Source organism: Erythrolamprus reginae, unplaced genomic scaffold (assembly GCF_031021105.1).
Source record: "Erythrolamprus reginae isolate rEryReg1 unplaced genomic scaffold, rEryReg1.hap1 H_6, whole genome shotgun sequence".
In the NCBI taxonomy this organism is placed as follows: Eukaryota; Metazoa; Chordata; class Lepidosauria; order Squamata; family Dipsadidae; genus Erythrolamprus; species Erythrolamprus reginae.
Window position 1 is genome coordinate 996,092 of NW_027248517.1, and position 25,005 is coordinate 1,021,096.

At 39.3% G+C, this 25,005-nt stretch overlaps 1 protein-coding gene across 4 annotated transcripts in view; it reads right to left on the reverse strand.

Moving 5' to 3' along the window:
- LOC139155791 (cilia- and flagella-associated protein 47-like) overlaps positions 1-25,005 on the reverse strand; it is a 513,090-nt gene that overhangs the window by 66,370 nt on the left and 421,715 nt on the right. For all 4 annotated transcript variants that reach the window (XM_070731069.1, XM_070731068.1, XM_070731067.1 and 1 more), the window contains one exon: positions 16,645-16,812. In XM_070731069.1, the coding sequence (XP_070587170.1) occupies positions 16,645-16,812 (168 nt within the window). The remainder of the gene's footprint in view (positions 1-16,644; positions 16,813-25,005) is intronic.

The window sequence follows — 25,005 nt, forward strand, 5'->3', positions numbered from 1 at the left end:
CAAGTGAAAGTTGTTTTAAAGAGCCTGAGATCCCGGACGGAGAAACTACTTTGTAAATGATTTAAACACTTTAAAATGCTGTAGAAGGAATCGAAGATACAGTTTTTTGTTCAGGTTTGCCTAAATTTATAAACTAAAGACTAACAACGTTGTATTTTGAAGAAATAATTCTTATAAGAAAAGAGGAAGTGACTTGACAGAAAGAGAACAGAGGACATCTTAACAACGGAATAAATGCTGAACAATCATAATTAATAGCTTCCCAGACATGAGGAACTCGATCCTGGTCCTTATCTCATAAATTTAAAATAAGATATTAAATTCTATTAATTTATTCTATTAAGAAACAGTGAAAAAAGATATCTGATACCTGTTAGATCTAAAAAAAAATCTTTGCAAAAACTTTCAACTTATATGCTGAAGCAACTCCTATGGTATAACAAACAATCTGTTCATACAAACAAGTAGAAGATATATTTGATACTTATTTAGGTATTTAGATACTGGTTGTTATTATTTATTGTAACTTTAACCTTAAATGTGATTCTATGTTATAAGATAATGTTATAAGCTATTTCAATTTAATAATAATATATACTGAGATATAGTACAAATAGAGTATTGAGTTTATAAAGATATATGTATTTTTTCTTTTGAATATCCTTCTATCCTTTCTTTCCTCTCTTCTATCTAGTAGAAACCCCATATATACTTCATATATATTTTGCTCTGTTGTTTATAGATTATTAGAGATTGAATAATATCTAACAATAGTTAACAAATACAATAGATTTAATAGTATTAATAGATTGTTATATATATTACTTATGGGATATTGAATATTATATTTAGTTGATATTGATATAAGAAGAAACTATATTAGAAATAATTTTAGAAATTGTTTAGTCATATTAATAGCTATAAGCTGAAAAAATAATAGAATATTGTGTAGAGGATTTGGTGAATGGTGGTTTGGGGTAGAATATATGATATATTAGATAAGCAAAATAAAATATTGAAAGAAATGTCAACCACCAATACAACCACAATGACTACAAAAGGAGGTAAAAAACAGCAAATAACAGGGGCCACTGGAGGTGCATCTCCAGCAAGTCAAAAATCTATTGAGGAGCTATTTAAATCAGAGAAAGCAGGGAAAACAGAGAATACAACATTATTACAAACTATGAATTTTACACTAAATACGGTACAAGAAACAATGGTTAAACTAGAGGAAATGATGATGCAGAACCATACCAATCTAAAATCAGATATTTTGAAGTTAAATACCAGTATGGAATTGATGAGAGGAGATATTAAGAAACATGAGGATCAAATTAAAACGGTAGAATTCAAGACAGAATGCAATGAAAAAAAAATTAGAAAAATAGAACAAAGAACAATTAAAGCTCAAAAAGATCTTGAATATCAATTAATAAATTTAGAAATGGATAAGGCATCATATTTTTTGAGGTTCCAGAACATCATGGAAACAAGAGATGAAGATATAGAGGATAAAATAGCGGAATTGATAGGAGAAATACTCCAAAAAGATAAAAATGAGGTTATAAACAAAATAGATGAAGCTTTCAGGATACAGACAAACTATGCCCGACGCCACCATCTGCCCAGGGAAATACATGTTAGATTTGCAAGGAAAAAGATAAGGGATAGTATTCTTATGGCTACAAGAGGGAGGACTTGGCCATACAAAGAAAGGGAGATCAACATATTAAAACAAATACCTATTAGAGTTAGGGAGCAAAGAAATGACTACAAATTTTTAGCATTGACTCTAAACAGAAAACACTTAAACTTTAGATGGATCATCCCTGAAGGAATGATAATAACCTGGGAGGGAAAGAGGATCAAGGTAGATACATTAGAAAGAGCACAGGAAATAAATGAACAACTGCAAGGTATAGAGGAAACAATTGAGACAGAAAGTGAGGATAGATCAGAAGGAATAAGCCAAGAAGATAGATAGGAAGAGGGAGGAGAGGAAGGAAAGGAAAAACCCAAAGAAGGTAGAGACCAAATCCAAAAAGAGGAGGGAGTAAAAACTAGAAAGCAGACGGCAGCAAAAACTAACAAGTAAAAACAAAAGGAAGGAAAACAACTAAGAGAAACAACAAACTAAACAAATGAATAAAGAAATTACATTGATTTCGATAAATATTAAAGGATTAAATTTCCCAAAGAAAAGAAGGAAAATATATACAAAATTAATTAAAGAAAAGGCAGACATTATGTGTCTTCAAGAGACACATATAAAAGAAACAGAAAAAAAAATACTTAGAGAATACAAAACTGGGAGTATTATATACATCACTAGGAAATAAAATAAGAAAGGAGTAGTAACATATATTAAAAAAGAAATAACAGCGAAAGAAATTTATTCAGATTCGAAAGGAAGACTCTTAATTACAGAAATAAAATTAAATGAAAGGAAAATAAATTTAATAAATATATATGCCCCAAACAAAAAACAAAAGTAATTTTATAAGAAACTACATGAAAAGATATTAACACTAGAAAATAAAAACATTAGCATAATAGGAGACTATAATGTAATTATAGATAAAGATAAAGATTATAAGAAAAGTAAAAATAAAAATACAAATAGGACTACACTGCCCAACACATTTAAAGATATGATAGAAGAATTAAACATGACACACCTATGGAGGCTGACACATCCAAAAAAACCCCAATATACATTTGTATTCAGCGCCACACGGATCCTATTCAAGGATAAATATGATATGGGCAAATAGTGAAATGCTACGAGACATTGAAACGGTCGAAATAGATATAAATGTTTGGGCAGACCACAACCCACTAGTTGTGATTTAGAAAGGGACTAAAAATCATAATAAAAGATGGAAATTAAATACAAATATATTATTAGAAGAAGAATATAGTGAAAGAATTATAAAAGAGATTGAACTTTTTATAGATGAAAACCAAAAACAACCAACAACCATCCAGAACTTGTGGGATACTCTCAAGGTCTACATAAGAGGTATCACTATAGGATATAACATAGAAAGAAATAAAAAGAGGAGAAAGGAATATAATGTGATAATAGAAAACATTAAAAAATTAGAAAAGCAACATCAAGAATTACCGGAGGAAAAAGAAATATATGAATCTTTATTGGGATATAAACATGAACTAAACCTAATAGACCAACAAGAATATAGTCCGAATATTAAGCTAGCCAGGCAAACATTCTTTGAAAATGCAAACAAACCAGGTAGATGGCTGGCACACAAAATTAAGAAAGAAAAGGAAAATAGGATGATACATCAATTAATGGATGTAGAAGGGAGATTACAACATAATGAACAAAAATTGGAAGAAATTATTCTACAATATTATGAGAAATTATACTCACAAGAGGAAATAGACATAACTAAAATAGATAAGTACTTGCAACAGAATAACGTGATGAAAATAAACGAAAAAGATAGGGAAATGTTAAATAGAGAGATTACCCCAATAGAGATACAAGATGCAATTAAAAGACAGAAAGGTAACAAATTGCCAGGTCCAGATGGCTATCCGGGAGAGTATTATAAACACTTTGGAAAGACTATAGAACAACTACAGTTAAAAGTTTACAACGAAGCACTATTGGAAGCTAAAATACCTGAAACATGGAGAGAGACATACATCACCATGATACTGAAAGAAGGTGCCAATAAAAATCAAGTCAGTGATTACAGACCAATTGCTCTTCTAAACACCAATTACAAAATTTTCACTTCAATATTATCTGAAAGATTAAAGAAAATACTAAATAAAACTATACATATTGATCAGAATGGTTTTCTACCATTGAGACAAATCAGGAATAATACAAGAATTGTATTAGATATACAGTGGAACCCCGACATAAGAGCTGCTCTACTTAAGAGCAACTCGAGATAAGAGCTGGGAGGGGAGATATATTTTTGTTCTACTTACAAGCCCAAATTCGAGATACAAGCGCCAAGGAGCTGTCTCCTGAAGCCAAACGCTAACTTCCGCGTTCGGCTTCAGGAGACAGCTGCGAAGCGGCGCGCGTGTTTTAAAAGGTTGCAGCCAGCCTAGGGGGCTCGGGGGGGTGCTTGCAGCTTTCTTTCTTGCTCTTTTTCTTTCTCTCTTTTACCTTCCCTTCCTCTATTTCTTCTTTTCTTTCTCCTTCCCACCTTCTTCCCTCCCTCCCTCCCTTCACTCATTCCTCTCTTACTCTCCCCTTTCATAAGTTTCCTTGCTTCCTTCCTCTGTTCCTGTCCCTTCCCTATTTCCTTCCTTCCTTCCCACCCTCCGTCCATTCATTCACCCATTCCTCTCTTGATCGCTTAAAGCCGGTCCCTGGTGCAAAAAGGGTTGGGGACCTCTGTCCTACAGGATTGGGTGGCAGAGAAGTTGAACATATGTAAATTTAAAAGTTTAAGAAAGTTTACAAGTTAAGTGAAAGAAACTTCATTATTCATTTATTTGTACATGTAGATTTCTTCATTAAAAACATGTCTTTCTGCATAATTTAGACTAACTTTGTGAGTTTTTTGAGGGCTGGAACCAATTAAAATTATTTACATTAATTCCTATGGGGAAAAGTCATTCGAGATAAGAGCTGCTCGACTTAAGAGCCCAGGTCCGGAACGAATTAAACTCGTATCTCGAGGTACCACTGTAATTGAATATTATGAAGCACATCCTGATACACAAATTGCAATGATCTTTCTGGATTGCACAGAAAGCCTTCGACAATGTAAATTGGCAATATATGAAAAAGTTAATAAAGCAAATGGAATTTGGTTCTAAATTTGAATTGCTATTAGACAACATATATACTACTCAGAAGGCCAACGTAATAATCAATAATGGAATAACAAAAGCGTTCCAAATAAATAAAGGAGTTAGACAAGGATGTCCGCTATCTCCTCTACTTTTTATACTGGTACTCGAAACTCTGTTAAATGAGATCCGTAAAGACAATAATATTAAAGGAACAAAGATAAAAAAAGAGGAATACAAATTGCAGGCCTTTGCGGATGATTTAGTTTTCTTTTTAGAAGAACCATTAGAGTCAGGGCAACATCTAATTGGAAAAATAGAAGAATATGGAGAAATAGCAGGCCTAAAAATTAACAAACAAAAAACAAAATTCATGACCAAAAATATGACAAATAAGCAAACCATGGAATTAGAAACCGAATTGGGATTCACTAGCACGAAAAAAATTAAATATTTAGTAATAAATTTAACTAATAGATGTTCAACAGTAAAAGAAGATAATTAAACAAAACTAGTAAACCAAACCAAGGTAGAATTAGAAAAATGGAGTAAGCTACAATTATCACTGATGGGAAGAATAGCATCAATTAAAATGAGTATACTTCCCAATGATAGCGTGGGAAAAAAATCTGCAACACGCCATCCATATTGCCGACTGGGAAAGAACATGGACCACAATATCCAAAATAACCCTTTCGGCAGCATATAAGGAAAACTATTACAAATGATTCTACAGATGGTACCTCCCACCGGCGAGATTAGCAAAGATCCACCCAACATTATCAGACTCGTGTTGGAAGTGTAAAAAGGAAAGAGGTACGTTTTTCCATATGTGGTGGTCCTGCCCCTTGATACAAAAAATTTGGACAATAACTCATACTTGGCTCACAGAGATTACGAAAGAGGAAATAGAACTCACACCGGAAGCTATGCTTTTAGGAGTTTGGAGAAAACATTATTCAAAACAAACAATGCTCCTCACAACGCATATAAACACCGCCACGAGAATTGCGATAGCACAACTCTGGAAAAGTGATCAGATACCAACGGAAGATTTAATTATAGATAAGATATATGCATGTGTAGAGATGGACGAATTCACGAACTCAATTAAGGGAAATAAATTAATAGAATCAAAAAGAACATGGCAAAAATGGCACGAATGGGTTCAAAAGAGAACATAAAAGCAACATAATATGAAACAACAGTACAATTGAAACGACCTACAGTTACCGTGTATAATTAATGAACGTAATAGATTTTAGAATTTAAAAATATAAAATACAATGTATATAATGAAAGGAAACCGGGCAAAACTTACTGTCAGAATGTTAACTGAGAATATGTATAATCTGTAATTCAAAATAATATGTGATGGGAATGACATAAGAAAAATTAATAAAGAGATTTAAAAAAAATAAAAATAAAATGAGTATACTTCAGAAATTTCTATACCTATTTCAAACCATACCAATAAAATTGAACTCTAAATTTTTTAAGGAATTAAATAAAATAATATTGAAATTCATATGGCAAGGTAAAAAATCAAGGGTAAAGATAGTAGATTTACAAGATATTAAAAATAGAGGGGGATTCGGAATGCCAGATTGGAAAATGTATTATAAAGCAGCTTCATTGATGTGGATAAAAGAATGGATCAATCTTGATATTAAACGAATTTTACAATTGGAAGGCCATGATTTGGATAAAGGTTGGCATGCCTACTTATGGGACATAGGAGATAAAATACCAAAATATTTTAATAGGCATCTAATCAGACAGTCTTTACTCAAAACATGGAAAGAGATAAGACATAAACATTACAGTATATAAAAATACCAAATTGGCTATCCACAATGGAAGCTCTAATACACCCAAATACAATAGAACTGACAAAAAATATATATAAAGAAATATTAGATACAAACTGTAAACTCAAAAGTAGGGAAGAATTAATAATACAAAATATAAATATAGATTGGTGGACATACCTACAAATCCAACCTAGATATAAAAAGGATATGGAACAATCATGTATAGAAAGAATTACCCAACCACTAGATAAACTATTGACAAGCCCGGAAGAAAAAGCAATATCTAAAATATATAAATATCTGATGGAATCTGATGGAATCTGATGGACCAGAGGAGATAGTTAAAGGTACAATGATTGCCTGGGTGAAAAATGTTGGCCACAATATATATACAATACTGTATATATATAGAGGAATGGGAACAGATTTGGAAGAGAAATATTAAATTAACAAAATCCACAATATACAAAGAAAACCAATATAAAATGCTATACCGTTGGCATCTTCCACCCAAAAGACTAGCTAAAATGCACAAAAATTACAGCCCAACGTGTTGGAAATGTAAAAATACCCAAGGCACCTTCTTTCACCTATGGTGGTTATGTCCAGAGACAAGAAAATACTGGAAAAAAATAAATAATTGGTTGTGTCAAATAACAAATACAAAAATAGAATATATGCCAGAATTTTTTCTATTGGGTATTATGAGAGGTACCTATTCTAAAAATGTAAAATATTTAAGCTTGCATATTACAACAGCTGCAAGGATTGTATTTGCACAGAACTGGAAAAATCCGCATATACCTGAAGACAATGAGATCATCAAGAAAATATACGACTGCAGAGATGGATAGATTGACAATGGAACTTAATAATCGAAAAGAATCGGACTATTATGAAACCTGGACAAAATGGTACCAATGGACAAAAAAAAAGAAACTCAAAAGAAGCATTGAAATAAAATATCAAGAAATCTAAAAGTAATTAGAAGACAATGTCAATAGGAATGTATATACGATGTAGATTCATCTGTAAATATGATTATGTACTTTTTTAAAAAATGGAAAAATTTAATAAATATATATATATATATATATTTAAAAATGTGAGTTATTTTCCTTGTTTTTCTCCTGAAGATTGGACTGTATTTGACTTGGAATTGGACTCTTTTCACAGGAGCTTTGAGCTTGGATATTTGGTTAAGAGACGTGTGAGACCTTTTAAGGCAGATAGGAGAGGAAGGACACTATGATTGAAGACAGAAAGAATTTGGAAAGAGTTTAAAGTACAGCTGATAAGATAATAGCTGATTTGTGAGTGTACAGTGTGAAGGCCTGTTACTCCCTTCTTTCAGTTGAAGTGTAAAGGTAAGGAGAAGGTGGAAGAACTAAATGTTTTAAGACAGAGCCTTGATAAGGTGTGTGTAATAAAGTTAATTGTTGCCATTGGATCTACTTAGTTTTATTAAGTTGCATTTAAAATGGCAAGTTGATAAGGACAAGACAAAAGAGGAAGTGACGTTTATGGACTATGTAAAATTCTTACAAGGTCAAGAGCTCTTTTTGGATGGTTGGATGGCAAAACACAGCAAAAGGGTGGGAAAAGTTTGGCAAAGACACAAAGTAGGCCTTAGACCTTCATAGTTAAATCTGAGTTGAGTAGAAAAAGTCTTAGAAATGGAAGCAAGGGAAAAAATGCCTGAGAAATCACTGAGTCAATCAGATAAATTTGATGTTTGTTTGTTTGTTTGTTTGTTTGTTTGCATTTTTATGCCACTTACTCTGAAACGGACTCTGAGCAGCTAACAATGATTATAAATACAATACAAGTAAAAAAAACCAGTAAAAACATCATTAAAATCATGTATATAATAAAAAACCATATATACTAACAATCAATCTTCATTCCAGACCTGCCGGAAAAGCCAGGTTTTAACAGCTTTCCAGACAACCATTAAGGAGGAGATAATGTGAATCTCTGAGGGCAGTTGATTCCATAGCGTCAGAGCCGCCGCAGAGAAGGCTCTTCCACGAGGTCCTGCCAACCAACATTGTTTGGCAGATAGGACCTGGAGAAGGCCAACTCTTTGGGCCCTAGCTGGCCACAGCAAGATATGAGGAAGGAGGCAGTCCCATAAATTTAAGATTTATTGATTTATTGATTTATTGATTTATTGATTTATTGATTTATTGATTTATTGATTTATTGATTTATTGATTTATTGATTTATTGATTTATTGATTTATTGATTTATTGATTTATTGATTTATTGATTTATTGATTTATTGATTTATTGATTTATTGATTTATTGATTTATTGATTTATTGAATAAGTTGAAAGGGACCATGAAGGTCATCGAGTTCAACCCCCTGCCAAAGCAGGAACCCTATAGTACACCAGTCAAGTGGCAGTTCAATCTTCTCTTAAAAATGTCCAGAGTGTTGGAGTTCACAACGTCCACTGGTAGGTTGTTCCATTGGTTGATCACTCTGACCATCAGGAAGTTCCTCCTTATCTCCATGTTGAATCTCTCCTTGGTCAGCTTCCAGCCATTGTTCCTCATCCGGCCCTCTGCTGCCCTGAAGAATAAAGTGATCCCCTCCTCTCTGTGACATCCCCTCGTATACTTGTAGACTGCTATCATGTCCGCTCTGGCCCTCGTTTTCTCTAGGCTATCCATGCCCAGTTCCCTCAGTCTCTCTTCGTAAGTCTTGGTTTCAATCCCTTAATCATCTTGGTTGCTCTTTTTTGCACCTTCTCCAGTTTCAATGTCTTTTTTGACGAGAACTGAATACCATGCTCCAGGTGTGGTCGGACCAGTGCGTAGTAGAGTGGTATTAAGACTTCCCTGCTCTTGGAGTGTATTCCCCTGTTGATGCAGCTTAGGATTGTGTTGGCTTTTTTAGCTGCTGCTGCACATTGTTGGCTCATGTTTAGTTGATTGTCCACCAAGACTCCGAGGTCTCTTTTGCAGTCGCTACTGCTAAGAGGGGTTTCTCCCAGGCTGTATGTGTGTCCAGGGTTTTTTCTGCCTAGGTGAAGGACTTTGCTCTTGTCAATGTTAAATATCATTTTGTTGGTGTGGGCCCACTGTGTTAGTCTGTCTAGGTCTTTCTGTAATTTGAGCCTGTCTTCTAGGGTATTGGCTACATCCGCCAGCTTGGTGTCATCTGCGAATTTGATCAGTTGCCCTTCTATTCCCTCATCCAAGTCGTTGATGAAAATGTTGAAGAGCACAGGGCCCAGGACTGAACCCTGTGGTACCGCACTGCCTATGTTCTTCCATGTGGATTTGGAACCGCTGAGGACAACTCGTTGGGTGCGGTTGGTCAGCCAGCTATTGATCCATCTGCATGTGTTGTTGTCTACTCCGCTTTTTTTCTAATTTGTTGATTAGGAGATAGTGGTCAACTTTATCGAAAGCTTTGCTGAAGTGTAAGTATATGAGGTCCACCGTGTTGCGCTGTTCTACTGATTTGGTTATGGTGTTGAAAAAGGATATGAGATTGGTTTTACATGATTTGTTTCTGACAAACCCGTGTTGGCTGTTGGATATTATCTTGTTTGTTTCCAGGTAGTGGCAAAGCTGTTTTTTTATTATTTTCTCCAGTATTTTTCCAGGTATTGAAGTCAGACTAATAGGTCTGTAGTTGTTTGGATCTGTCTTTCTCCCTTTTTTGTGGATGGGAACTACGTCCGCTCATTTCCAGTCTTCTGGTAGGTCTCCAGTGGCCCAAGATTTTTTGTAGATGAAGAGAAGAGGTTCCGTTATGGTATCTGCCAGTTCTTTTAGGACTCTGGGGTGGAGTCCGTCAGGTCCCGGTGATTTGAACTCATTAAGCTCCCTCAATTAGTCCCTAATGGTAGCTTTGTCTGTGTTGAGTTCAGTTCTGGGGCTGTTATTTGCAGTTAGGTTGTAGGTTGGTTGGTTGGTGGTTGCTTTATGTGTGAAGACTGATGTAAAGTAGGTATTGAGCAGCTGTGCTTTGTCTCTGTTGTCGGTGATTTCGTTACCATCTTTGTTTTTTAGTAGGGTGACTGTTTCCTTGATTTTTTTCTTGTTGTTTATGTGGCGGAAGAAGCTTTTTTTGTTGTCATTAATTTTCGTTGCGAGGTGCTGTTCGTGTTGAGCTTTTGCTGTTCTTATGTTTTGCTTGCAGGTTCTGGCTGTTTGCTGATATTCCATCTTGGTTATGAGTCCTTCTTTCCATTTGTTGTATTTGGCTTTTTTTTCTTTTACGTTGTCTGCAAGGTCCTTGTTTAGCCATGCTGATTTCATTTTAGTTTTTCTGCTTTTCTTTTTTGTGGGGATCGAATTGTTTTGGGCCTCAATGATAGTGTTTTTTAGGGCTTCCCAGGCATCCTGTGTGGATTTACTCTTTAGAAGTTCCTTCCAGGGTTTGTTCTTCAGGTTTGCTCTGAGCTTGTTAAAGTCCGCTTTTCTGAAGTCTGGGACTGTAGTTGAGTTGGGTGTTATAGTTAGTGATTGCGCAATGTTGAATTTTAGGATGGTATGGTCACTCTCACCTAGCCTCCCTTCTCCTTCTATTCCCTCAATCATTTCTTCCCTGTTTGTTAAAATTAGGTCTAGTATTGCAGTCCCTCTGGTTGCTGTTTCCACTTTTTGAGTTAGAAAGTTATCGGCAAGGCTGGTGAGAAATCTGTCAGACTTTCCACTTAGTGCTGAGTTTGTTTTCCAGTTAATGTCGGGGTAGTTAAAGTCCCCCATTATTATTGTGCTGTGCTTATTGCACATTGCTGATAGTTGGGTTGTAAAGAGGTTATCCATTGTATCTGTTTGGTTTGGGGGCCTGTAGTAAACTCCAATTGTAATGTTGTCCTTTTTTTCTTTTATGTTAACCCATATGGTTTCAAGGGGGTTATCTTCTTTGGATTGATATAGCTCAGTGGTGGTGTAGTGGTCTTTTATGTATAGTGCAACTCCACCTCCTTTCTTGTTTGACCTGTTTTTCTTGAAGAGATTGTAGCACTTTATCTGTGTGTTCCATTCATGTGATTTGTCCCACCATGTTTCGGTAATACCAATTAGATCATATTGGCCCTCATGCATTAGTACTTCTAGCTCGTCTTGTTCGTTCCCCAGGCTTTGTGCATTAGTGCAGTGGTCCCCAACCTTTTTTCCACCAGGGACCAGTTTCAGCAAGACAATTTTTCTATGGCCCGGTGGGGGCGGAAAGGGGGTTTAGCTTATCGTTCCATTGTCTCTCTCCCCCCCCTTTTTAATTTTGCGGGGGAGTTGAGGTGACAGAGGGAGGAAGGGTAGGAGGGGGCGGTTTCCTGTCTCTTTCCCCTCCTGTTCACTCGGGACCGCCGTTTGCCTTTCAGCAGTTCCAGAGGACATCCCCCCCCCGTTCCGGCTGGGATTGCAGCAAGGAATCCCAGAGCAGGGGGAGGTGCCTCCCCGGCACAGTCACCTTCCTTTGCGATCGCTGCCTGCTTGGAGCGCCCACCACTGCCAGGTCTGGTAATTTTCTTGCAGCAAGGAATCCTTCCAAAAGAAAATTACCGGAGCTGGTGGTGGGGGTTTCATGGTCACACACACACCCCTGGCTTCGCTCCCACCCAGGACCCCGGGAATAGGGTGGGGGATCCTAGCAAAAAAAGAGCTGCACAATGCCAAAGCCTTTTCGTTTGAGCTGCAGGCAGAGCGAGGGCTTTGCAAGGGCTTCGCAAGGAGGAAATAGACCACTTTCGACGAGAGAAGAAAGACAGGAAAGGAAGAAAGCAAGCAAGCAAAGGTTTTCTCAGCCCGAGGCAAATGGCGGTCCCAAGTGAACGTGAGGGGAAAGAGACAGGAAACAGCTTGGCACTCGCCGGCTCCACAGCAGCTGCTGACTCCGCGGACCGGTGCAACATGCCTTGCGGCCCGGTACTGGTCCGCGGACCGGCGGTTGGGGACCCCTGCATTAGTGTACAGGCATTTTAGGTGTTTGTGTCTGATTATGGGTGGGCATTTTTTATCCTCTGAAATGTTAGTACGCTTAATTTGCACTCCTTTCTTATTTGGTTTGTTGTTCAGTCTCTTACTTTGGTCACCCGCCCTTCTCAGATCTAGTTTAAAGCCCTCCTGATAAGTTGGGCTAGTCAGTTTCCAAGGAGGTTCTTTCCAGCTCTGGTAAGGTGTAGTCCGTCTGTTGCTAGGAGCCCTTCTTGAAGGTATTGTAGACCGTGGTCGAGGAAACCAAAGTTGTTTTGGCGACACCATCTCTTTAGCCAGTGGTTTATTTGTGGGATTTTGCATTCTCTGACAGGATGTTGTCCTCTTGTGGGTAGAATAGAGGAGAAGATGACCTGTGCCCCTATCTTTTTGACTGTATTGCCCAAGTGGTTGTAGTCTTTCGTGATTTGGTTCATGTCTTTCCTTGTGTCATTTGTTCCTGCATGTATCACTAGTAGGGGGTAGTAGTCAGTGAGTTTTAGGATTTTAGTGACGTTTAGCGCTATGTCTGAGATTCTGACTCCAGGGAGGCAGCTCACCCCTCTGGATTGATTGTACGGTCTGCAGATGGCAGGTTCAGTTCCCCTGAGAATTGAGTCACCAATTACGACCACTCTCCTTTTCTTTTTGGTTGGGTAGGGGAGGGGGTTGCTAGCCTTCGTGATGACTGTGTTTGATGGTGTTGTATTGTTGTGCTTGGTTCTTGGTGGCTCCTTGTCAGGTGTTTGTTGATCTTATTGTGCCAGGAGTACTGCATATTTGTTACTTGTAGGCACTGGGGTTGGAGGGAGGTGGGTTGGAGTTGGTGGGAGTTTGGGGATGGTTTGTTTTTTTCTTCTTTGGGTGATGTGTGTCCAGTCATTTTCAACCTCGGGGGGGGGGGGGGGTTGGTTCTGATGTGCTCTTCTGTGGTGTTGGATGTGTTGGAAGTATATTGGTTTTTCTTGTTTTGATGTTGGTGCTGCAGGGTTTTGAGGTTTCTCTCTAGGTTTTCTATTTTTTCCTCAAGTAATTGGATTACTTTACATTTATTGCAAGTGAGGTTTTGTAAGTTTGAGGGTAGGAGTGTATACATGGAGCACAGTGTGCAACTCACTAGGAAGTCAGCTCTTTCATCTTCTTTATGTGTGGTGGGTTTGTCTTCCATGTGGGTAGTAGGAGTGTCTTCTCTCTGAGTGCGTGATTCGTTCTTCATGGTAGGAGGCTGGTAGTGGAGTAGTTGATGAGTGCTGCTGATGAGTGCTGTTTTTGCATTTAGTTGTGTTTTGGTTGGTCTTATTTTTGCTGATTTATTAGTTGATTATGCTTTGATTAAGCGTAAGGCTCTGGGGAAGCTCCTGCTTCAGCTGGGTGCCGGGTGTGATGCAGGGGCTCGAGAAGGGCTCCAGGCTGAGTTAGAGTCCTCCGCTGTTGTCGGGGCTCTGGGGAGGCTCCCGCGTCAGTAGAGTGCCGGGTGTGATGCTGGTGGCTCAAGGAGGGCTCCAAAAATCTTGCCCCAAATCTCTCCAAAAATTGCTCTCCCCAAAGCTTCCTATCTAGCCCCAAATCTCTTCAAAAGCCGCTGCCCCAAAAGCTTCCTATCTTGCCCCAAATCTCTCCAAAAATCTCTGCCCCAAAAGCTTCCTATCTAGCTCCAAATCTCTCCAAAATTGCTGCCCCAAAAGCTTCCTCTCTAGCCCCAATTCTCTCCAAAAATCGCTGCCTCAAAAGCTTCCTCTCTAGCCCCAAATCTCTCCAAAAATTGCTGCCCCAAAAGCTTCCTATCTAGCCCCAAATCTCTCCAAAAATCGCTGCCCCAAAAGCTTCCTATCTAGCCCCAAATCTCTCCAAAAATCACTGCCCCAAAAGCTTCCTATCTAGCTCCAAATCTCTCCAAAAATCGCTGCCCCAAAAGCTTCCTATCTAGCCCCAAATCTCTCCAAAAATCGCTCCCCCAAAAGCTTGCTATCTAGCCCACAATCTTTCCAAAATTGCTCCCAAAAAGCTTCCTATCCAGCCCCAAATCTCTTCAAAAATCGCTGCCCCAGAAGCTTCCTATCTAGCCCCAAATCTGATGAAGTGGACAAGGCCATTGGAGCTGTGAGTTCCGCCACCTGTTTACTGGATCCGTGTCCCTCCTGGCTGGTTTCGGCCAGCAGGGAGGTGACACGGAGCTGGGCCCAGGAGATTGTCAATGCTTCCTTGGGAAGGGGGTCCTTTCTGGCTCCTTATAAGGAGGCACCTGTGCGCCCCCTCCTCAAGAAGCCTTCCCTGGACCCAGCTGTGCTTAATAACTACTGTCCAGTCTCCAACCTTCCCTTTATGGGGAAGGTTGTTGAGAAGGTGGTGGCGCTCCAACTCCAGCGGTCCTTGGAAGAAGTCGATTATCTAGGCCCTCAGCAGTCTGGATTCAGGCCCGGCTACAGCATGGAAACTGCTTTGGTCGTGTTGATGGATGATCTCTGGCAGGTCTGGGACAGGTGCTTTTCCTCTCTCCTGGTGCTTCTTGACCTCTCAGTGGCTTTCGATACCATTGGCCATTGTATCCTTCTGCGCTGGCTGGAGGGGTTGGGAGTGGGAGGCACTGTTCTTCAGTGGTTCTCCTCCTACCTCTCTGGTCGGTCGCAGTCGGTGTTAGTGGGGTCTCTCCCTTGTGGGGTGCCTCAGGGGTTGGTCCTCTCCCCCCTACTATTTAATATCTACATGAAACCGCTGGGTGAGATCATCCAAGGGAATGGGCTGAGGTATCATCAGTATGCCGATGATACCCAGTTATACATCTCCACCCCATTTCCAGTCAATGAAGCAGGGGAAGTGATGTGCCAGTGCCTGAAGGCTGTTGGGGTCTGGATGGGTATCAAACTCAACCCAGACAAGACACAGTGGCTGTGGGTTTTGCCTCCCAAGGACAATTCCATCTGTCTGTCCATTACCCTGGGGGGGGATTATTGACCCCCTCAGAGAGGGTTCACAACTTGGGCATCCTCCTCGATCCACAGCTAACATTGGAACACCATCTTTCGGCTGTGGTGAGGAGGGCGTTTACCCAGGTTCGCCTGATGCACCAGTTGCGGCCCAACTTGGACAGGGAGTCACTACTCACAGTCGCTCATGCCCTCATCACCTCGAGGTTCGATTACTGCAACGCTCTCTACATGGGACTACCTTTGAAAAGTGTTCAGAAACTTCGGATCTTGCAGAATGCGGCCGCGAGAGCTATCGTGGGGCTTCCCAGATTCGCCCATGTTTCTACAACACTCCATGGCCTGCACTGGCTGTCAAATCAGTTTCTGGTCACAATTCAAAGTGTTGGTAATGACCTTTAAAGCCCTACATGGCATTGGATCAGAATACCTGCAGAACCGCCTTCTACCGCACGAATCCCAGTGGCCGATAAGGTCCCACAGAGTTAGCCTGCTCCGGGTCCCTTCGACCAAACAATGTCGTTTGGCGGGCCTCAGGGGAAGAGCCTTCTCTGTGGTGGCCCCGGCCCTCTGGAATCAACTCCCACCCTCCTTGTCTTTCGTAAATTACTCAAGACCCACCTATATCGCCAGGCATGGGGGAACTGAGACACCTCCCCCAGGTTTTTATATTTTATGTTTCGTACGTTTTATGTTTGGTATGGTTTTAATTGCTGTGGTTTTATATATCTTTTTCTTTTAATATTAGATTTGTTCACTGTTATATTGTTTTTTATTATTGTTGTGAGCCGCCCCGAATCTTCAGAGAGGGGCGGTATACAAATCTAATAAATTATTATTATTATTGTTGTTGTTGTTGTTGTTGTTGTTGTTATTATTATTATTATTATTATTATTATTATTATTATTATTATTATTATTATATACAGACAAGACTGTTGGAATTAATATCAGATTTCACTATTGACAGTTAAAACAGAGTTAATCCAAGTAACAAGAACCAAGAAGCTCAGATTAATAATATTAGAAAGGAATTAATGGAATGAATCAACTTTAATGGGAATCTCCAAATTTTGTAGCAACTTCATAAACATTCAAAACGTTCTTAAATATATACTGTATAGTTTTAAGATAACTATAGCATTAGCTGTACTGTAAGTTTTTAAAAACTTTCTTTACCATCAGTAACTTGAACTTCATCATGAATTGGAGATGACTTGCTCTGAGAAAGAGTTAGCATTGCAGTATCTTGGAGTATTCGTGAAGCAGTTGTCCTGGGAACCATACCATTTAATAGCACTTCTATCTTTTCCTCCAATCTACTGCAGGCACGACAGCATACAACAGCTAGGAAAAATGTGTGAGATATTTCTTTTAGTTTTCATAACTTTATCTGAGAGCATATTATACATGAAGAACCACTGTAATATTTAGAAGACACTTGTTACAATAGCAGTCAGCATCTTAATTTGAAGGATGTTTCGCATACTTGAGCATCATAGTATTATAACAATATTTATAATAATATGGATACATCTCTGAAATATATACCAAAAGAACTTTTTATTCATTTATGTAAAAAATAGTAATCTTGTGAAGCATACTAAATTTCATTGTGCTGCACAAGGTGCTGCAAGAGCAGTGGACAGACTGTGGAAATGCAAATGTACTGTGATAAAGGCAGAATGCTGTTTGACAGAGAGACAGGGAGCTGCAGCAGAGGAATGAAAGAACCAGCTACAGCTCTGGAGTCACGTGTTGCTGACACCCAGGGGTGGGCTACCAATTTTAGCCCTACCAGAACACACTGGGAGTGCATGGCGCAGGATTTGGCTTCTGCGCATTTGCAGAAGCCAAATCTCATGTGAAGACGTGTGCGTGTGCAATTTCTGGGGGTGCAATTTCCGCATGCGTGGAAGCAAAAAAACCCTAGAAATTGGAGACAAGAGCTGTCGGTCGCTCCTGACTGGCAAAATAAGGTAAGAGCTGCCCTGCCGCGCCGCCTCTGGCCCGCCACTCCCCATCCACCTGCCGTGCTGCCAGCTGCCACCACGCCCCCATGCCACCTGCACTGGCACAAGCAATGAGAGCTACCGGCTCCCAGCTGCCCACTGCGCTGCCAGCCGTCCGTTGCACTGCCAGGAAATATTAGGTTGGTTCATTATATTAAAATAAGCTTAATTAGTTTTATTGAAATGTACAAATAAAGCAAATTGAATATGATAAGTAAAATTTGAATTTAAGAATAGAGATATTTTAAAAGAAGTATATTAATAAAGCAAGTTGAATTTGATAAGTAAAATTTGAATTTAAGAATAGAGATATTTTAAAAGAAGTATATTAATAAAGCAAGTTGAATTTGATAAGTAAAATTGGCATATAAGAACAGAGATGGTTTTGAAAGATTCATAAAAATAGAATTAATGAACAATAGATGATTAATGGTGTATTGAAAAAAATGTATGAAATTACTTATATTTTTTCTTTTCTTTTTCCTTTTTTTCCTTTTTTAGTATTTTCAATGTTTGTGATTTGATAAAGGGTTTTTTAGATTTAAGTAAAATGTGTAAAGAGAAATAGGAGGCCCCATGGTCTATCACTTAATTAGAATGTTAGAAATATTGTCAGTATAGATTTGAGGGAACATTAATGAAGAGAGGTAATAAATGATGATTGTGATTGCTGGACGACAAGATTAAATAAATATTTTTATTTCAATAAGGGACAACAGATTTATAGAGAAAATAATAATTTTGTATTATGATTTTTTGAGGGGATTATACAACAAAATACTGCATGTTATTGTGCTGGAAAGAGAAGATATTTGACACTGTACTAAAGCGTATGAAGGAAAAAATAAAAAAATTATACTAAAAAAACCAGTAGGAGTAAGAGGATCGACCCCTTGGGAATCCCTGTACATCTGCCAACACCGACTGCGACCGACCAGAGAGGTAGGAGGTGAAAATTTTATTTTATTTATTTATTTATTGGATTTGTATGCCGCCCCTCTCCGGAGACAAAATGGGTGAGATCATCCAAGGACATGGGGTGAGGTATCATCAATATGCGGATGATACCCAGCTTTACATCTCCACCCCATGCCCAGTCAACGAAGCGGTGGAAGTGATGTGCCGGTGCCTGGAGGCTGTTGGGGCCTGGATGGGTGTCAACAGACTCAAGCTCAACCCGGATAAGACGGAGTGGCTGTGGGTTCTGCCTCCCAAGGACAATCCCATCTGTCCGTCCATCACCCTGGGGGGGGAATTATTGACCCCCTCAGAGAGGGTCCGCAACTTGGGCGTCCTCCTCGATCCACAGCTCACATTAGAACAACATCTTTCAGCTGTGGCGAGGGGGGCGTTTGCCCAGGTTCGCCTGGTGCACCAGTTGCGGCCCTATCTGGACCGGGACTCATTGCTCACAGTCACTCATGCCCTCATCACCTCGAGGTTCGACTACTGTAATGCTCTCTACATGGGGCTACCTTTGAAAAGTGTTCGGAAACTTCAGATCGTGCAAAATGCAGCTGCGAGAGCAGTCATGGGCCTACCTAGGTATGCCCATGTTTCACCATCACTCCGCAGTCTGCATTGGTTGCCGATCAATTTCCGGTCACAATTCAAAGTGTTGGTTATGACCTTTAAAGCCCTTCATGGCATCGGACCAGAATATCTCCGAGACCGCCTCCTGCCGCACGAATCCCAGCGACCGATTAGGTCCCACAGAGTGGGCCTTCTCCGGGTCCCGTCAACTAAACAATGTCGGTTGGCGGGCCCCAGGGGAAGAGCCTTCTCTGTGGCGGCCCCGGCCCTCTGGAACCAACTCCCCCCGGAGATTAGAACTGCCCCTACTCTTCCTGCCTTCCGTAAACTCCTTAAAACCCACCTTTGCCGTCAGGCATGGGGGAACTGAAACATTTCCCCCTGGGCACGTTTAATTTATGCATGGTATGTCTGTGTGTGTGACTGTTAGCATATGGGGTTTTTTAAATATTTAAATATTTTAAATTTGTCTGATTGCTTATGATTTGTTTTTACATGTTGTGAGCCGCCCCGAGTCTTCGGAGAGGGGCGGCATACAAATCTAAGTAATAAATAAATAAAATAAATGGTACCTTGCACTCCCAACCCCTCCAGTCGGTGCTGAAGAATACCATGGTCAATGGTATTGAAAGCCGCTGAGAGGTCAAGAAGCACCAAGATAGAGGAATAACCCCTATCCCGGGCCCACCAGAGATCATGCATCAGCATGACCAAAGCAGTTTCAGTATTGTAGCCAGGCCTGAAGCCAGACTGCCCAGGGCTCAGATAATCGGCTTCATCCAAGGACTGTTGGGGCTGGAGTGACACCACCTTCTCAACAACCTTCCCTATAAAGGGAAGGTTGGAGACAGGACAATATTTATTTACAACAGCTGGGTCCAGGGAAGGTTTCTTGAGGAGGGGAAGCACAATTGCCTCCTTGCAGGGAGCCAGAAAGGACTTCTTCCTGAAAGAAGCATTGAAAATCACCTGGAACCAGCCCCATGTCACCTCCTTGCTGGTCGAAACCAGCCAGGAGGGACAGGGGTCCAATAAATGGGTGATGATGCTCACAACTCCCATGGCCTGGTTCACTTCATCAGGCGTCATGAGGTCAAACTCCTCCCACAAAACATGACTAAGATGATCCTCTGTCACCTCGACTGACTCATTGTCAGCCAACATTGTCTTCCAGTCAGAGTCATGGTCTGTCCAGATCTGAGCACTACCTTGCAAGGGTTCATCAATTGCCCCCTGGTTAAGGAGGGAGCAAGTCACCCTAAACAGGGCAGCTGGGCAGGATTCCACAGATACAATCAGGGTGGTATGCAGTTCCCGCTAAGCTGTGCGCATGCACGCTAGCGCAGGGGGAAATAGACCCCGCACACCAATCAAAATCCCCATGCAGAGGTAAGCCAATCAAAGTGCTTCTCTCCTCAGCGTGGGGATTTTGTATGTGCCCCTTTTTTTTCATAATATTTAACCATGGCCGGCAGCCAAAGTGTCTTTAGTTTGGGAGCTCCCAGATCCGGTTAAGGTAAGTACAGCTCTGCTGGAGTGCTGGGGGGCAGGAGGGGCTCGAGCCTTGTTCTTCCTGCGGTGCCCGCCCGCCCCTGCCCTGGCCCTTACCTCCACACCTCTGCTGCTCCAAGACCAAATGTTCGACCCTCGTTCTTGCTGCGTTGCCTGCATGCCCTCCTGCCCCTGCCCTAGCCCATGCCACGCCTCTGCTCGCCTCCAAGAATCCTTTTCTGGCTGGGGAGGGGGGCAGGTGGGCTCGACCCTCGTTCTTCTTGTGGCGCCCATGCACCCTCCCACCCCTGCCCTGGCCCTTCCCGCCATGCCTCTCTGTTGCAAGTATCGTGGCTGGGGGAGGGGCAGACTGGTTCTATCCAGAGAAAAAGGAAGGGAAAGAGAAAGAAAGAGGATGAGGAAGGGAGGGAGGGAGAAAAAGGGAGAGGGAGAGAGAGGCAGGGAAGAAGAAAGAGGAAAAGGAAGGGAGAGAAAGAAGGAGAGAGAAAAAGGAGGAAGGGAGGGAGGGAGGGAAAAAGAGGGAGAGAGAGGGAGGGAAGAAGAAAGATGAAAAAAGGAAGAGAAAGTGAGAGACAGGGAAGAAGAAAGAGGAAAAGGAAGGGAGAGAAAGAAGGAGAGAGAAAAAGAAGAGAGGAAGGGGAGAGACAGGAGAAGGTACCCAGAAATGAGAACGGTAGTAGAAATTTGATGAGGGATGATTAATTATTAAATATGGATTGACTATGGAATATTGGTAAAAGATATATTTAGGTATTGTTTAATATCAGGCTGTATTAATTTTAAAAATTGGATTAGAATTTTAGAACTATATAGAATTACATAGGTAAAATTAATGGAAGATACATATGATAAATAAGGGGGTTATGATATGTACTGTATGATTTTATGAGTTTGCAATATGAATTTAAAATATACTTGGAAATGTAGAAGATTGATGAAAGTTAATAATAGTAAATGCTAATTGCCTGAAAAGTATTTGAGCTTGGAAATATTGAATGAAATTATAGAAAAGTATAATTTATGGAAATATATTAATAGATGCATTGGTGTTCAGATAGATTTTCATAGTATTACTAGATTACTATAATACTATGATAAATATTTAAGAAATTAAGATTTTAAAGCATTGATTTATTAATAGTTGTGTTTTTGATTTTGCTGGTTGTTTTAGTTTTAATAGTAATAGATTTTGGTTTTGTTTTATTATTAATTTCTTTTAATAAAAAAGAAGGGGATATTTATTTATTTATTTATTTATTTATTCTTCTTTGTTGCCCAGTCCCGAAGGGACTGCTGCTCAGACACTATACTTTTCTGCCCACACTAAAAAAAAAATAGAGGGAACATTGGTGGTATGATACACACACCTTGCTGCCCTGAGCACCACTTAATAGGTCTTATCATAACAACCTACCCATGTTTGGTCAGATTCAGATTTACTTTTCCTCCAATGCTTCCCTAGAAGTCTCCTCTGGTTTTTCATCACCAGGAGTTTCTCGGTAAACAAGGGGATCTCTTGGGTCTACTGCCATGGACAGGCCACAAAGGCACAATCCGGTCTGAAGCTCCTGTTATGACCATATTCCCGGCCACTACCAGGGACTCCACCAACTTGTGGATAAACTAATGTATTAAAACTCCAAGTGCCTTCTGAAAGCCTCCAGGTCCATCAGGTGTCTGGCGTGGAGCCACCTAATTGATTCTGCCTCTCTGCAGGGAAGGATTAGAGCCTTAAATTCAAGCCATAGCAAAAAATGATCCGATCATGACAATGGCAAGACATTTAGGCCCCTTAAATTCAGATCATTTCTCAATTGTTCCGAGAGGAATACCATATTGAGAGTGTGACCCCCCTCATAAGTCAGACCCTGAATTACTTGAATAATGTCCATGGTTGTCATAGAAGTGAAACTGACAAACCGGTTGCCTTAATATTCATTGCTCTACAAAAGACTTTTGACAGTCTTCATTGGCAATATTTCACGATTCAAATAGCTTATATGAAATTCGGAGATAATTTTGTTAACTGAGTTAGAGCAATTTATTCACATCAATCAGCCAAAACACTTATTAATAACGATATTACTGAAAAAATATGTATAGCAAAAGGTGTACACCAAGGCTGCCCTTTAGCTCCTTTAATTTTTATCCTTGCAATAGAAACCCTATTAAATAACATAAGAAATAACAAGGAAATACCAGGAGTAAAAATAAAAAAGAGCATTACAAGGTACAAGCCTTCGCAGATGATATGATTTTTATAATACAAGACCCGTTAGAATCAGCACCAATTCTACTTAATGGAATTTACAACTTTGGAGGCTTAAAAATAAACAAGGAAAAAACCAAAATAATAACCAAAAATATGACACATAAACAGATTATCCAATTAGAAGAAACCCTTAACTTAAAAGATTATTTCATTGGATTTGTATGCTGCCCCTCTCCGGGGACTCTGTAAAAAAAAACAACGGTTAAAAAAATTAAATATCTGGGTCTATGGATTTCATCGAATTGTTGCACCATAAAAAAAGATAACTCTGATATGCTAGCTACTGACATACAAAAGGATCTAACCAGATGGTCAAATCTACAACTCTCCCTAATGGGAAAGATAGCTGCAATAAAATCTAACATTCTCCCATGAGTCTTGTATTTATTTCAAATCGGCCAATTAACCTAAACAAAACCTTTTTTAATAAAAAAAATCTGCAAATTCATTTGGGCGAAAAAGAAAGCAAGGATTAAATTTTAAAACCTGCAGGACCACAAAAGAGGAGGCTTCGGCCTCCCAAACTTTGAACTATATTACCAAGCTTCAATTCTTACCTTGATATAAGATTGGGTAACATTAAAAAATACAAGAGTACTAACATTTGAAGGGTTTTATCTCCAATCTGGATGGCACTCCTTTCTCATGTCTGATAATCATAAACTACCAAAATATTTTAAATATCATTACATAAGAAAAGCACTAATAACTGTCTGGCAACAGATAAAGAAAAACCATTATCATTCCATTCCAAAATGGTTATCGCCGACTGAAATGATAATATACCCAAATGTTTTATTGCCTGAAAAAATCTTAATCTATCAACAATTACAATATCTGAATGAAAGGGAGAATAAAGAAACACTATTTAGGGAGGAGATAAGAGTTAGAGAAAATAATAAGAGAAAAAAGTGAGGGTACCAAGGCACAAGCAAGTAATAAATATAAGATGTTAGTGCAATCAGATGGGTATATGACCCAAGGATTAACTAAATGGCAGCAGAGTGAATTACAAGTAGATGTGCAAGAGATGAAAATTGGGGAATATAAGGAAAATCAAGAATACAAAGATTAGGGAAATGAGAAGGAAAATATCACATAAATGGTATCACACACCTGTTCAACTTGCATATTTCCAGCAGAATGTTAAAAATACTTGTTGGCATGGTTGTCAAGATAAAAGAGTGTTTATGCATATAGTTTGGGAATGCCCGGTAGTGCAGAACTTTTGGAAAAAAAGTGCAAGAGAATATTAATAGGATGTTAAATGGGAGTATTAGTTAAAAGCAATGAGATGGGAGAATTTAGAGAAATAAAACAAGCAGCGATAAAAAGCGCTCAGGCGGTAATAGACTTGGGTTGGAAGGATGCGACAAAATGGACAATACAAAATTGGTACCGGTACATGGTGGATATTCAATTTCAGATTATGGACAAGTGGATGAATTCAGCTAATGAAGCTGATTTGCGAGAACTGATGGGACGTTGGGACATGGTAAGAGGATATATTGTTAGTAGAATTCGAGACCAAGCGAGAAAGAATAAATTGGAATCACTTTTTAATATGTAAATAGATATATTGCTCTTGAGTTAAAATGATATATATAAAATATGCCCCCATTTTGGTGGAGGGGTGCGAATGTTGTCTGGTGGTGGGCACAAATCACTGAGCACTTGTTGCATGTTGTGTGTGTGTTTTATATTTTAAAATCAATTTAAAAATATTTTTTAAAAACCCTACCAACAATTACTATACGAAAACAACAACCTAATTACAAAGCAAAAGCTCTTTGAAAAAGAGATAAATCTTGATTAGCTACTTTACCTACAAATCAAGTCGAAATACAAAGAACATAAAAACAAATTTGGTTTTCAAAAAAATAATTTATTAGACACAATTATCTTTGGCCCAGATGGAAAGACAGTTTCCAAAATTTATAACTTTTTGTTAAGGCAGGATACCATAGAAGAAGTGAAGGGATCAATGGTCGCATGAGCTCAAAATTTCAATTACCCAATAAGTTTGATTGAGTAAGAAAAAATTTGGTCAACAAAGTATAAGATGGTTCTAGCGACCTCCGACAAGAAAAATCAATATAGAATGTTTTAAAGGTGGCATTTATCTCCTGCTAGACTTTCTAAAATGTTTCCCAATATGTCCCCCCTCTTTTGGAAATGTAAGAACCAACCTGTAACCTATTATCACGCATG